The 13806-nt window shown below is 58.4% G+C and overlaps 1 protein-coding gene across 6 annotated transcripts in view; it reads right to left on the bottom strand.

The window, feature by feature from the left end:
- Nucleotides 1-13806, bottom strand: part of ITPR1 (inositol 1,4,5-trisphosphate receptor type 1) — a 222065-nt gene that overhangs the window by 181682 nt on the left and 26577 nt on the right. For all 6 annotated transcript variants that reach the window (XM_037049555.1, XM_037049550.1, XM_037049551.1 and 3 more), the window contains exon 4: nt 13314-13384. In XM_037049555.1, the coding sequence (XP_036905450.1) occupies nt 13314-13384 (71 nt within the window). The remainder of the gene's footprint in view (nt 1-13313; nt 13385-13806) is intronic.

Genomic DNA, 13806 nt, shown 5'->3' with positions numbered 1-13806 from the left:
AAGGCCCACCTACTCAAGAGACAAGCCTGTGTCAGGCTCACACTCGTGTGGGCTCGCTTTCCCCCACAAACTCTTGGGTAACGTGGCCGGGAACGGCCACAGGAGAGGAGACCCGCCTCCCCGCCTCCGTGGACTCAGCCCCACTGGGCGTCCACCAGCGGCCAGGCGCACATGGCCTGCCGCAGACGGGCACTGACTGACCGACACAGAGTCCTCAATTAATTAACCCCATTCAGCGGCGCTGGCCTCAATTCATCACCGTTTAATCTTGGCGAGCTCTTTCCATTCAGTCTGGCTGAGGCTTTCTTCACTGCGCCCACGGCCGAAGGCAGACCTGAGCGGCTGCAGGGACCGACACCGTTTGGAAGGGCAGAAAGGGGATGTTTCCTGACGCCTCCTTGGCCAGGGCTGCCTCGGCGGCCCTCCACAAGCCTGGTCAGTGCTGGGGCTCAGTGAGGGCCTGGTCACAGGTCTGACGCGAGAAACCAGGAGGCAGGCGACTCTGCCAGAGGCAGGTGCCCGCCAGAGCCGGGCCTGCAGCGGGGGGCCCAGGAGGAAACGTGCACGTAAGTGGGTAAGACAAAATGACCTAAAATTTAGATTCTAAATAATACCTAAGGCCCTCCTCCTGCAAAGAAACAGGCTGGCCTCCTGTCCCCTCTGGTGCACTTGGGGCTGCACCCCGGGGACGTGGGCAGGGACTCACACCCAAGTGTGGCTGGCAGGGAGGGAGCCGACGCCAGGGCGGGCGAGAGCTGCGCCAGAGGCCGGGGCTCTCGGGGCAGGTCCTGTCCTGCAGCCCCCGCGGCTGAGCTTCGAGACACTCGCGTGCAGCGGGCGGCGGAGCTGGTATCTGAGTCGGAGTCAGAGTCTTGACATCACAACCGTGCCACCCTGTCCCCGACATCCAAAGGCCCTTTGACGCCGTACCGGGCCGAGGTGCCATTAAGAGACACAGACCCGTGTGTTCTCTGGGGAGAGAGGCAGGGAATCCAGACGCAATAACACGAGTGACAGATCTTGCCACTTGTTTAAATCCCGTGACAACTGCCTAGCCAATGGTGTAAGTTGATGCGTACATGGTGTTCATTCCCAGGAGTAAGTGTGGGAGATAAATTTGAGGGATCGTTACGCTTCTGACAACGAAGAGGCAAGAACAAAACATCAGATGTCATCTTTCACAAAACAGAGATTAAACGTCGTCAGAGGCGCACAGGGGACCTGACGGATATGAGAGACAACAACACATCTGTGACACAGGCTGCGCCCTGCCCTGGGCCTTGCCTGGGACAGACACCCAGGAGCAGGAGGCGAAGTCCCTGACACATCCAATGACTTGCCCGAGGTCACACTGCTGCTCGGGGACGAGGCAGGGACACGGGTTCTCTGACCCTGGGCTCAGTGCTGGAGCCTCGGACAAGCATTCTCGTCCCCCACCCCACCTTGCCTGCCCACACTTACTCACAGGCCACCTGGTCTGGGAGGACCCGTCACGGCTCACGCCGCCACACCACACCACGCCACGCCTCACAGAAGAACGCACCGCCCTGCCCCCTGCCGTGGGACACCTGTCCACACAGCCTTCGTGAGGGGATGGCCTTGAAGAAGGAACCACCAAAAAGAGATCGAGAGAAAAATACAACTTAAAAATTACAAGACAAAGCTGCAAATCCACCATCATAATTGAAAATCTTTTAACCTTAAGAAGGTTTTAGATTCAGGAAGATGCACTTTTCTGTGCTACACCGTCCTATGGGACACACGTACATGCATTACACCATCACCACTGTCACCGGGACACAGAACAGTGTCCCAGCCCCCAAACATGTCTTTCAACAACTGGAAGTCAACCAGACCCCCACCCCCCACCCCCCGAAAAGGCCCGAGCCTGACTGAGCTCACAGAGGACATGGCACAGGCTGGAAATGCGTGTTCTCCCAAACCCAGAAGGTCTAGTGCCAAAAGCCACAAAACAAGACTTTCCAGTTTGCAAGACCGATATGACACAGATCACGTCATCGGACCAACATCGAATCAGCCACAAACACTCTACAAAGAACCAGAACTTCCGCATGCCACTGAGAACAAAACACGTCTAAGTGACGCACAGGCACTGGAGACGATTCGCGGGTGTGAGAAAACACCTCACACTCAGGAGGAATGGGGAATACTCAGTGTCAAAGGGCGCAGGACCCAACGAAAGTACCGTGTAGAGGGAGCCCATAGCTGCGGATGCTCACTTCACAACCGGAGAGAGGCCACATCCGACCCCCCAGCTCCGGAGAGCCGTGCGGAAAATGCGGAGCAGACCCGAGGCGGAAGAGTAAAGGCAGAAACTAAGGAGCTGCTAAACCAGCCTACGAGAGAATCCACGAAGCCAGACTTCATTTCTTTGAAGACTAGCACTACAAACATACGTCCCATAAACATATTGCTTATTTAATGCACAAATAAATACGCAGCACGAACATCATCACGGTAGCCCTGCCGATACTGTAACAAACTACCAGAGGCGCACTGGCCAAAAGCGGCGCAGATGAGTCCCCTAACGTCACGAAGTCCAAACGGAGGCAGGGCTGCACTCCTCCCGACACCAGGGCCCGGGGGAGGCGCGAAGGAGGCCCACCCCTGCCCTTGCCGAGGCCCCCTCCCCACCCCGCTCTCCTGGGCTCAGGGCTCCAACCTGCTCCTTGAGCCGCCTCCAGAGAACCCTAGCACCCTGCAAGTGCCTCATCCGCACACCTGGAGCTCCGAGACACTCTTCCCTCCTTGAGGTGCTTAACTTAGTCGCCCTGGGGTGAGGCCGCGTGGGCACGGGTTCCGGAGATTACCGAGTGGCCATCACTGGGGGCCGAGTTTGAGGGGGGCATTCTTAAGCCAACTGCAGGGACCAAACCAGATGCTCCAGGGATTGACAGGATAGTAAGAGGGTATTATTAGGTTTGACAACTCAGATGATACAGGTAAACTTCTAGAAAAACGCACCTTACAAAACTGACCCCCAAAGAAAGGCATAAGAAAGGCCCACCAGCCGTTAATCTTGCCACAAAGAATGCAAATGACCAGACCGTGTTCCTCACCGGGCCACCAGGCAGTGAAGGGGCACACAATGGTACGAGGGCCACCCCCACTCTCCCAGGGGCGGAGCGACAGGGCACACCCCACTTCGAGGGTCCGGTGAACCCAACCCCAAGGGAGCAGGACGAGAAAACACAGCTGCTGGCGAGCAGCGAGAGGAAGAAGCGAAGGGGGGACGTGGGCACCGAGGGTCCCCAGGGCTCAGCCCCGCCATCGGCGGCCCTTTGTGACACTCCACTGTTCAGCCAGGGCTGTTCGAGCCCATGCAACCCCCCCACGGTCGAAGCCGGCTCACACAGGCTGTCCCCAGAGTCCAGTCCCGATGAGTGCACTGGGTCACCCCCCAGCCTGACACGGCCAACTGCCACATTGACGTTGGGGCCTGAGACATGCCCTAAGTCACATCCGGGTGACTGAAGCCGGTCACTCAGACCAACTCTGAAGTTTCCGCTGCTGCTTTTCTAGCAGGTCTCCGACTGCGTTTCTCTGGGCTGGTTAGTATGGCGACCTGAAGAAGAGATGGCGACCGTGCCCACAGAGAAGAACACACCTGGGATTCCACGCTCTCCAGGGATGACCCTGTGGGTAGGCCCCGCTCACCCCCGTCACCAGGCGGCAGGCCCCTTAGGGGTGGGACCGCTTCTCTTCGAGCGGGTGCATGGCCTTGTGAACAACCCGGTGGCCTCCGGGACCACATTCCCAAGAGTCACCCAGGACCGACAGACTTTCCATCCCAGCAATGGAATGGAAACACAGAAACGTGCGAAGTGGTGGGGGAAAGTGTCACATGGAAAAGCCTGTGTTCCCTTAAGTAGAGCCCACATCTCAAACTGTACTAAAGAACTTTTTTAAGGGAAAAGTGAAAAAAGCTGAAATCACAAAAGTGAAATCGAGAGAGAGATCTATCAACACGTCACCAGTGTGGTAGCTCCAGGACCCTGAGCCGCGCAGACGATCAGCTACAACCCATGAGGAGCCGGCCGCACTCGCAGCGCCTTCCCCGCACCCACGGCAGGTGTGACGAGGCAGACGGGACGTCCGTCCACTCGGGGACTCGCCTGCATGTCCTGGAGCCTGCCTCGCAGTAGAAACGGCACCACGGCCATCGCCACGAGGACGCGCTACTGTGGGGTTCTTGGTGGGAACGTGACGTAACCTGTGGGCGGATGAGGCCTAGGGTCCCCTCGGCGCCCAGCGACTGACACACGTGGGTGTGGGGAGGAGGCCAGAGGGGCTCCAGGGTCGGGATGAGGGACCAACGAGGAGGTGCCGGCCCCTCGATCACTCCTTCAGGCCTCAGAGGGACGAGCCTTTAGCGCCTACCTGCTCCAGATTTCATACAGAACAGCTTCTCACGCGCCCGCCCTTCCCACCCAGCAGACAACGAGATCACCGACAGCACCCCCCCCACCCCAGAGTGTCCACGGCCTGGCGTCGTCTCCACGTCCTGCCCAGAGGGTCTGTGCCCTGCAGGGGACACGGGAAACAGGGCCGGCTGCCCTGTCCTGCTCTCTCTCCCTCGGCCTCCCGCACTCATTCCCGAAGTCAGGAAACACCACCCATGCTGACACGAACGAGAGGGGACAGTTCTTCCAGCTCACGGAGGCGGGTGCGGACCCCGGAGGGCTCCTCCCTCCCCCGGCTCTGCCCCAGGGCCATGCTCCTTCGGGCTTTCGTGTCCCGGTGGGATACTTCATTAGCTACCCTGTTCCTACTGGTCGGTGTACCAGAGGACTCGCAGTTTAGAGAGTCGATTGGCTAGATCTTGCCAACTGGATGTTATCATAGCTACGGTCAAATTTTTCACTGAAACTATGGCAACAAAGCCCCAGTATTCTCTGTCGTCAAGGCCGAAGCCAAGTTCGAGAGAGAGAGAGGCCACCGCTGGAGGGCTGACCCTGTGCTGGACGCCTCCACGTCCCGCCTGCACCTGACACGCGGCGTTTCTGGGAATGACTACCGGGGAGGGGACCTCCACGTCCCGGCAGCGCACGGATGAAGCGCCCTCCCTGATAACGCTGTCCGACACGTGTGATGTGAGCACACACGTCCAGATACCTCGGAAGCACTGGAGTGGAACTCACATGTACCCAGAAAAGCACCAGATGAAAAAGGAACAGTNGACGCCTCCACGTCCCGCCTGCACCTGACACGCGGCGTTTCTGGGAATGACTACCGGGGAGGGGACCTCCACGTCCCGGCAGCGCACGGATGAAGCGCCCTCCCTGATAACGCTGTCCGACACGTGTGACGTGAGCACACACGTCCAGATACCTCGGAAGCACTGGAGTGGAACTCACATGTACCCAGAAAAGCACCAGATGAAAAAGGAACAGTTAAATCTCACTGAGGGGGCTGCCGTATTGTGTTGTGTATAATGCACATGTTTTTGTGTATAATGCCCACATTTTGGGGGGGAAAAAGGATGCACGTTATACATAGGGAAAACAATTACATACCACAGGTGTAATGATTACACACCACGAGTATGGTAATAGGTGTAACAATCCCATGTATAATGCCCACAAAAACACGCACGCACGTTACTCACGGCAAAACACACTAAATGCCCAAGTTATTTCTCTCAGCTCTAGCAGCTGCTCAAATTGGAGTTTTTCTGCACTGACCGTCAGTTACTGCTTCATAAGGAGAAAGGACGGACTCTCCGAGGAGACTCGGTCTTCTCCCCACACCTGTGGCACGCTGCACTCTCCCCTCCCCCAAACCACGGCCAGGGAACCCACACACAGGCTTTGCCTTGGAGAGAGGGGCTTCCCCCTCACCCCAGCCATTACTGCTGAGGAAGTAGCCACGGGAAACCCCTTCTGGGTGCTCAACTGCCCCAAGCACCAGGTAGAGGATGTCCCTGCAGGCTGCCTGGCAGAGCCCCACCGAACTCGCCAAAAACCCACCACAAGGGGGTGGGGGCCTCGGGCTTCCCGGAAAGCAGCCACTGGCAGGACCTCCCTCCTGTCTGTCAAGAGCGGCGGGGTGCCTGCTGCCTGGGTGCAGATAAGCGTGGCTTCCTCCCGGCGAGGCTCACAATTGTGCCCACGAGCAGGTCTGCCACCCGGAGGAAACGGCCTGGCAGGAGCAGCCAGGGCTCGCGGGGCCCAGGGGAGGCCTGACGGCCTCTCTTCAAAGGGCACAGAGTCCAGTGCTCACTCTCGATGACGGGCACACGCAATAAAATCTAAGACATTCAGAAAGATGGAAATGCCTCTGGTTATCTTTGCACAGGGCACGCACCGAAGCTTCAGAACTGGTAGGTCGGGGCTCACAAGACGGCAAGGGCCACACTTGTCTTCTCTAGAGATGCTCTGAAACAGTATCTCCAATGGCAAATCTAGTCACCGTGGATGGAGGAATAGGGCTGTGCCAGGCACACGGCAGAGGGCACTGCTACCCGCACTGGATCCTCTGCCAATGATTGTCCGGCCCACATGATCACCGTCAGCTGGTGACCAGGAGGAGAAACGAGGGTTGAGAGAGGCGAGGTCACTCGGTCACACAGCTGACAAGAGGTGGGGCAGGGGCCTGACCGGCTGCCCCAGAGCCAGCACTGCCTACCACAACATCCCACGGCCTCCATCCCTGAAACCAGGCCTGGCGGGACTTCTGTTCTGTTTTTTTCCACATGTGTCTCCTTTCAAATATTCCGAAAGAGGAACAGAGAGGGGCTGTGCTCCTTCGTCTCTGCTTGCCTCTCCAAGCACTCAGGAACCCATCTCTGCGGCACTCCAGGACGGTTCTCCCGACAGCGCTGGACGCCCCCGGGCCCCTGTGCCGTGGCAAGGATGCACGCAGCAGCTGCGTCCCTCGTAGGAAACCTGGCCACATAAGCAAGTGACGTGGCATCGGCCACGGATGCTCTGTTCCCTCCCTGATGCCCCCGGCAAGCGGGTGGTCTCTTGTCACTGGAAGCAGGCCTGGCCCCTGGTCCACCCTCAGCACAGGAGGCCAGGAGCCTGCTCCTGCCGCAGAAAGCACTGCTCTCTCTCACACTCCCCCCGGGCCCCTTTCTCTGGGCTCGGNCGCAGCAGCTGCGTCCCTCGTAGGAAACCTGGCCACATAAGCAAGTGACGTGGCATCGGCCACGGATGCTCTGTTCCCTCCCTGATGCCCCCGGCAAGCGGGTGGTCTCTTGTCACTGGAAGCAGGCCTGGCCCCTGGTCCACCCTCAGCACAGGAGGCCAGGAGCCTGCTCCTGCTGCAGAAAGCACTGCTCTCACTCACACTCCCCCCGGGCCCCTTTCTCTGGGCTCGGAATGTCCCCTGTCCACAGACAGCCTGAACACGGGGGGTGGGGAGGGGAGAGAATGTGTCAGGGCCTGGCATGGCAGCTGGTCGGCAATGCAGGCCCTCCACCCCCACACCAAGTCCCCACCTGCACGCGCCCGAAACCCGCAGGGCTCCAAGTCACGGGCACTTCATTTTCCCTGCAGACAGCTCGGCCTCCCCGGGACATGCTCAATCCTGGCCCCGCAGTTAGGGGGGCGGGGTCAAAGCAGAGCCACGGACCTGCGTGATTAGCCAACAGTGCTGTGGCATTTAACACAGGTCAGACACTCTTCAAGTGCCTAGCTTGAACCAGCTCCTCTGAACCCCACAGACACACTCACACTCACACTCACTGTGAAGCACACCACATACGCCCCCCATCTTCGAGGTTGAGGAAACCAAGGCCCTGGAAGGTGACAGGACATACCCCAGGGCAGGGGGCAGGGCAGCAAAAGGCAGAGCTGGGGGTCCCACCCATCAGTCTGCACCCCAGCGTCAGCTTGGAGACCTTGGGGCGGTGTCTGAGGCCTGGCGGGTGAGTTCGCATCTTAGAAAGATGGGGCCCCAGGGGAATGACGGAGTAAGGTCATTTCAGAGAAGAAAAGGGATACACATGCGCAAGGCCCAGGGCGCAAGGCTAGGCCGCTGGCTGCCAGGAGGCAATGTGTCGGTCCTGAGCCAAGAGCCCTCGGGACGACAACACAGCTGACAGGCAGGGCCCTGAAGACCCTGGAAGAGTGTCCTTTATCCTGCGCATAGCTGGGGAACCACGGGGGCTCCGAGCAGCCCTCTGACATCTTCAGATCCAGGCTGATTCCTGGAGCCTCAGCAAATGGAGGGTTGCAGGGGCCCCACCAAGGAGGCAACGGGGACAAGGCAGAGGCCAGCGAGGAGGTCGCCGCTGCCGCTTAGGGGAGACACACTGCTGCTCCCACGAGTCTGAAGCGCACAAAGCTCTCTCGATGAGTCCTCGCTCGGCGTGAACGCCACCATTTTTAGTCCCATCCCCCCTCAGCCATGCTCCCACTGGGCAGCGTGCCTCTGGAAGGTGGAAATGTGGCCCGGGCTCCAAGTGTTCCCTTTGCAGAGCTCCATTCATCCCCTGGAGGGGCCCGCTGAGTGCAGCCCTCTGGACGGGGGTTCAAATCCGGGCCCAGTCTGGTTACTGGCCCTCTGCAGGGTCAGGACGCCCAGCTGTACAGGGCAGCGCCATCTCCAGCGCAGAGGTCAATGAGGGATCAGGGTCAGGAGCAGGCCAGGACTGTACCAGAAGCCCAGTTAAGACAAGTAACTATGTGTTTTTATGACCACGTTTTGAATGAAGCCGAGCAATCTCAAATGTACAGGCATAAGAGGGAAAGGGAACAAATGTTGGGGTCCTAGGGGAGATGCCCATGGGGGGCAGGGCCCATCCCCGATCCACGGGGAAGGCAGGTCAACCATAAGAAATCGGTCCAGAAGCACCAGACACAGGCAGTTAGGAGAGAGGTCACGGGACAGCATAGGAACCTGTGTAACAGTGTCAGCCCTCAGCTGACCTAAATCGTCATCGGGGAAGAAACCACCATTAGAACTGGGAACGGTGAAACCCTCTAAAAACAAAACAAAACAAAACACCGATTCCTCGGGACCAGCCTTTACGGGCGGCAGCACCGCGCCGGCGCTCGGCCGGGTTGTAGGCCAAGGGCTGGTCCCTCCCGATGCTCCGGAACCTCGCCGGGGAGATAAAAATAGCAGATGGCCGTGATAAATACGCTCCTCGACGTTGCTCCGTGGGCAGTGAGCGTGTACCTCTGGTGTGTTGCAGCTATCTGTTCCAGGGGCAGTGAGTCTCACAAGGACACGCTGGGGTGGTGGGAGGGGAGACCGGTTTAAGAAACGCAGTGTATTCCTTAGTAAAGGGTTACCCGCAGGCCAGCCCCTCCCACAGGCAGTTTAGGGCTAGGTATGAGCAGGAAGGTCCCCGATGACAGGTGTCGGGGCTGAAATCCAGGCTCTGCCGCTTCGCTGGGACCTTGGACCCAGCAGCTCCACACCTGGAGCGGCAGTTCCCCGTGTGAGGAAGGGGGGCGCTCTTCCAACACCATCGCCACCTATAGGTATGGTTGTGGGGGTGGGGCTAAAAATTAACACATGTCAAGGAAATGATGATACAAATTCAGGAGATTAAATTAACGCATGTAAGCACCATACAGGGTAGTCACTGTTACACCCATGTATAGAGCACAGAATACGGTTAATAACACAGGGTGATGGGACAAAAATAAAGATTTCAGTCTACAGCCGAAACACAGCAGGCCAAGAGACAGTGGGGGAACTCGGGGTGTGTCCCAGCCCCAATTCTGACGCAGAATTGTTCTTTGACCCCAGGAGCCCTCCTGCGCCTGTCTGATTTCCTCACCGGTCAGGAAAGGAAGGGAAGGGGTCGCCAGAAGCCACAGTGGCCCCCCATCTTCACCAGAGCCCGGGAGGCAGGACTAGCCAAGCCTTTAGCTGCCGCTGGGAGTGCCCAGCAACACTGTGTGACAACGCGACCCCAGTTCCCTAGCTCCACATCCCCATGGAAGTCGCCCTCCGGGGAGGGAGCCACTCGGGCCACCGGAGATTCGGTGAGATGACAGCAAGAACACGTCTGTGGTACCCAAAGCATTTCACGCATGAAGAGTTCAGACACGCTCTGCGTTAGCACGTGAGCTGCTCCAGGGAACAGGATGCAAAACGGAGTCTGGGGTCTCCATCCCACGGGCGAGTGGGCACTTAAAAAGGAAGCCAACCTGTACGTCCGGGAGCATTAGCTCCCGGGCCCCTGCAAGGTGCCCAGCACCGGAAGACACGCGTCTCAAAGCTCTGAGCACGTGGGCAGAGACCCAGAGCACGTGGGCAGAGACCCAGGACACGTGGGCCTCCCTCACCCTCGGGCAGTGGGCCCCACCCCCGGCTGTGGGGGGCGCGGCAAGCATTCTGTGCCACCCTGAGGACTGATGTAAATTACAGTGTTGTCATTCCCTCCGACTGGAGCGCGTTGGTGCAAGATTGCGATAAGCTGGTAAATCTGAAACGAGGATTATTTTAAGAACCTACTAATCTTTTTATTAAATTTGAATGGATTTTGTGAATACAGTCCAAGCTGCGAGAGACTTCCCCCCAAAGCGGCTGAGTGGCAGGCAAAACCTTCAGCGCCCTGGAGGCCCACGCTTGACAGGCACCTACCTAGACAGACTCTTAACTGCCCTGCTTCCCAGAACAGGTAGAAACTAAGCCTGTGCCCTCCCTGGGAAAGACCAGTCACGGCTTAGAGTCAAAGGACAAACAAGATTTACATTGACCCTCCCCTTTGCCTGTGGGTATTTAAAACTAAATGAGATATGAGTTAATTCCTTGCATGCTTTGCCTAAAAAAAAAAAAGAACCAACACTGCTTAGCAACAATGAGGACAACATGCGGGGAAGGAGGGGGGTTGGAGAGAGGCAAGCCAGGGGGCCGGGCACGGCCGCCCAGTCCACAGGACCTCTGCATCCCCCTATCCTGGCTGTGTCCCCATCTGGCCTCAGAAGCAGGCCCGGCTGTTCCCACCCATCCTCTTGTCCTGATGGCCGACTGGCAACCCCAGAGACAGAGGCTGCTTCTGGAGGCACCAGGCTCCCGGACGCGGACGCTTTCTGGTGAAGCGTCAAGGGGCCGTTTCCAGCGCCGATCCCAAAGTTTCACCCTGGAAGGGACCCTGCAGTCATGTCCCCTGAACTCCACTTGTCACGTGGGGAAACTGAGTCCCAGAGAGACGAAATGACACCCCTGCCCCACGGCCCCAGAGCAGTGGGTAGCAGCCCCCGGGCTGGACACGGGCTCTCCCATCACACACGCCCTTCCTCTGGCCTCGGGGCTCCTGCAGACCCAGGCACCAGGCCTGAGCTCCACTTTGCTTGCACGCAGGATGGTGGCCAGATAAGCAGGCTGCTGGCACTCAAATCCTTATCACTGGATCACAAAAAAATACTGTCCTTCCTGCGGCTCCTGCAGGGCTGCTGGGAGGTTCAAGGCCAGCCAATCAGTCCACAAGGAGCTCGCCTGGGATGCAGACCCTTTTCCCCTATCAGACAAGCGGTCCCTCAGTCCCTGAGCTCCCAGACAGCTGGGCGGCACTGGACAAGTGCCCTGGGGCTGGGGAAAGAGGGCCCAGCAAACCCAAAAGCCCCAGGCCTCCCATTCAGGCCCGGCCTTTGATCCCGGAGCTGCCTGTTACAACAGTGTTGTCCGAGACCATGGCTCCAGGCTGTCACCATGTGAAGGCGGACACATGCTGAGGAGCCAGGAAACTGCAGCCGACAACTCACTCCGGAGCCCCTCGCCCACACCACGTCTCGGGGACTCGCTGCCTGTCCCACAGCCTGTCCTAAACACACACAAAGTCAGAGGGTCCCAGGCTTCTGCCTCCCACAAGGCTCTCCTCCTCGTGCAAAAGGGACCAAATTAAAGCTCCGAAGAGCATGCACAGGAAGTGATAACCGGGCCCATTCTCGTGCGGAGACTAGAGGTGACAAGGCCACAGCTTGACTTTGTACTTTGCACTTGACAAAGTGCAAGGCACACTGAGCCCTTAACGGAGGACCAGGTTCCCTCGGCGCTAAGTTCCAAACACATTTAATCTCCACAACAACTGTACAAAGTAGAGCTATTATCACCCCCCAACTTACAGATGGGAAAACCAGGGTGCACGGAGGTCACACAGTTAGTCATGTGTCACACAGCTAAGGGCTAGGGGACCTTCTCTTGGAAGCCGGCACCCTGCTCCCAGGGCCTATGTCGCTAACCACACGTGGGTCTGCAGGCCTGGGCAGCCGCTCACAGAGGGCGGGGTGCCGGCCCCTCACGGTGCGGCTGTCCTGTCAGACATTCCCAGCGCCTGGAGCAAAGCTGATTCCAAACCAGGTTGGTCCCACCAGTCCCAAGCACCTCACGGCCTAAGGAGGCTCCACTGTCACTGGACAGAGAAAGCCGTTCCACACGCCCAGGCGGCCACCTGACGACCTGCAGACCCGGCCAGGCCACACAGGGGCTCGGTTCTCCCCAAACGCCCTCTGCCAGACTTGCTTTTATCTTGAAACAGTCTCCTCGCATCAGCCACCGGACACACACCTGACACCAGGCACTTGGCCCCCAGGACCGGCGAAGCCCACCGCCCGACTTTGCTGGCAGTGGGCCCATTTAATGGTCCAACTTTGCACAGCGCAATCACTTCTTTGCCAGGCTCCCCCACCCCCCGCAGCTCCCAAGGCCTGTGTGTGGGAGGGCAGAGGAGCTCGCCCCCCCACCCACCCACCCACGGGGCTGGCCAACAATTCTGTTTTCCTAACCAGCCTGGCCCCCCAAAAACCTTTCCAATGGCCTCAGCTCTGCACCAACCCTGCCAGGCGGCCTCTGTCCACTTGAACGTCTGTTTCCTAGTTTATCAGAAGTTCTTTAGCTTTTACCCAAAACAGCAGTTTCTAAGTTGCCTAACAATAAGGACTTCTAACTCAAATGATATAATTTGCAAACAACAAGCTTTTAGCCCTTGGTGGCCGGAGCGAGGCCCTGAGTCGAACACCAGAGCAGGTCACTTACCTTGACCCTGGCTTCTGAGTCTTGGGGAGCGTTGACAACGACAATGCTTGGGCACCCCCACCCACCCCGCCCCCAAGAGCCTCGGAGCCTGCAGGGGGTGGGAGATCCGCTGCAATAAAGCGGGTCAGCCGGGAACCAAGGGCACAAGATAGACCCACGAAGCCCTCGTAAAAGGCATCCCCATCTTGACCCTGAACTTACTTAGGCATTTTCAAGAGGTCATCAAGCTCAGAATTGAAATCATACTTTAAAAACAATGCATCAGTAAACAAAACAAAAAACCCACACACGGCCACACACTTCATGAGTTTTCCAGTGGAGCAAGCGGCTCGTCCAGACGGTCACTGACTCACCTCGGAATTTCTTGGGTGGATTGTTGAGGTCCCCGGTCTCTGGCTGCACAACGCAGCGGTCATCGACCAGCCTGCAAAACAGACAGAGACAAAGGCTACCTCAAGTCAGGTTCAAGAACATAAAACCCTAAGCACCGTGCAGAAATCAAGTGGCCAGGCTGCTCCTGGGCCCAGCTTAGACCACCCCACCCCCGCTGCGGGGGTTCGGGGAAGGGGGGTGGCACTCACACTGGAGCGTTCCCTCCTCAGGTGCACAAACCTCACCCAGACGCCCAGGGTTCCCCGCTGCCCTCTGCGGTTCCCCTCTCCTAATCACCTCCAGGACAGCTCTGAGCCCGCAGCCATCACGCCCAGGGTGGAGGGCAGAGCACCCAGGGGCTGCAGAGGGCTCACTTTGTGTTGGATGGCTGGGCCCGGGGTTCAAGGACAGTAAGAGCCAGGCCCCGCCCTGAGGCAGCTCAGGTTAGCGCAGGGACCATAAAAGCAAACCGAC

This window comes from Sturnira hondurensis, unplaced genomic scaffold, assembly GCF_014824575.4.
Source record: "Sturnira hondurensis isolate 20B ecotype Veracruz unplaced genomic scaffold, ASM1482457v3 Scaffold0006496, whole genome shotgun sequence".
Lineage (NCBI taxonomy): Eukaryota > Metazoa > Chordata > Mammalia > Chiroptera > Phyllostomidae > Sturnira > Sturnira hondurensis.
Note: the sequence above shows the minus strand (reverse complement) of the source record. Positions and strands in the feature narration are given on the sequence as shown.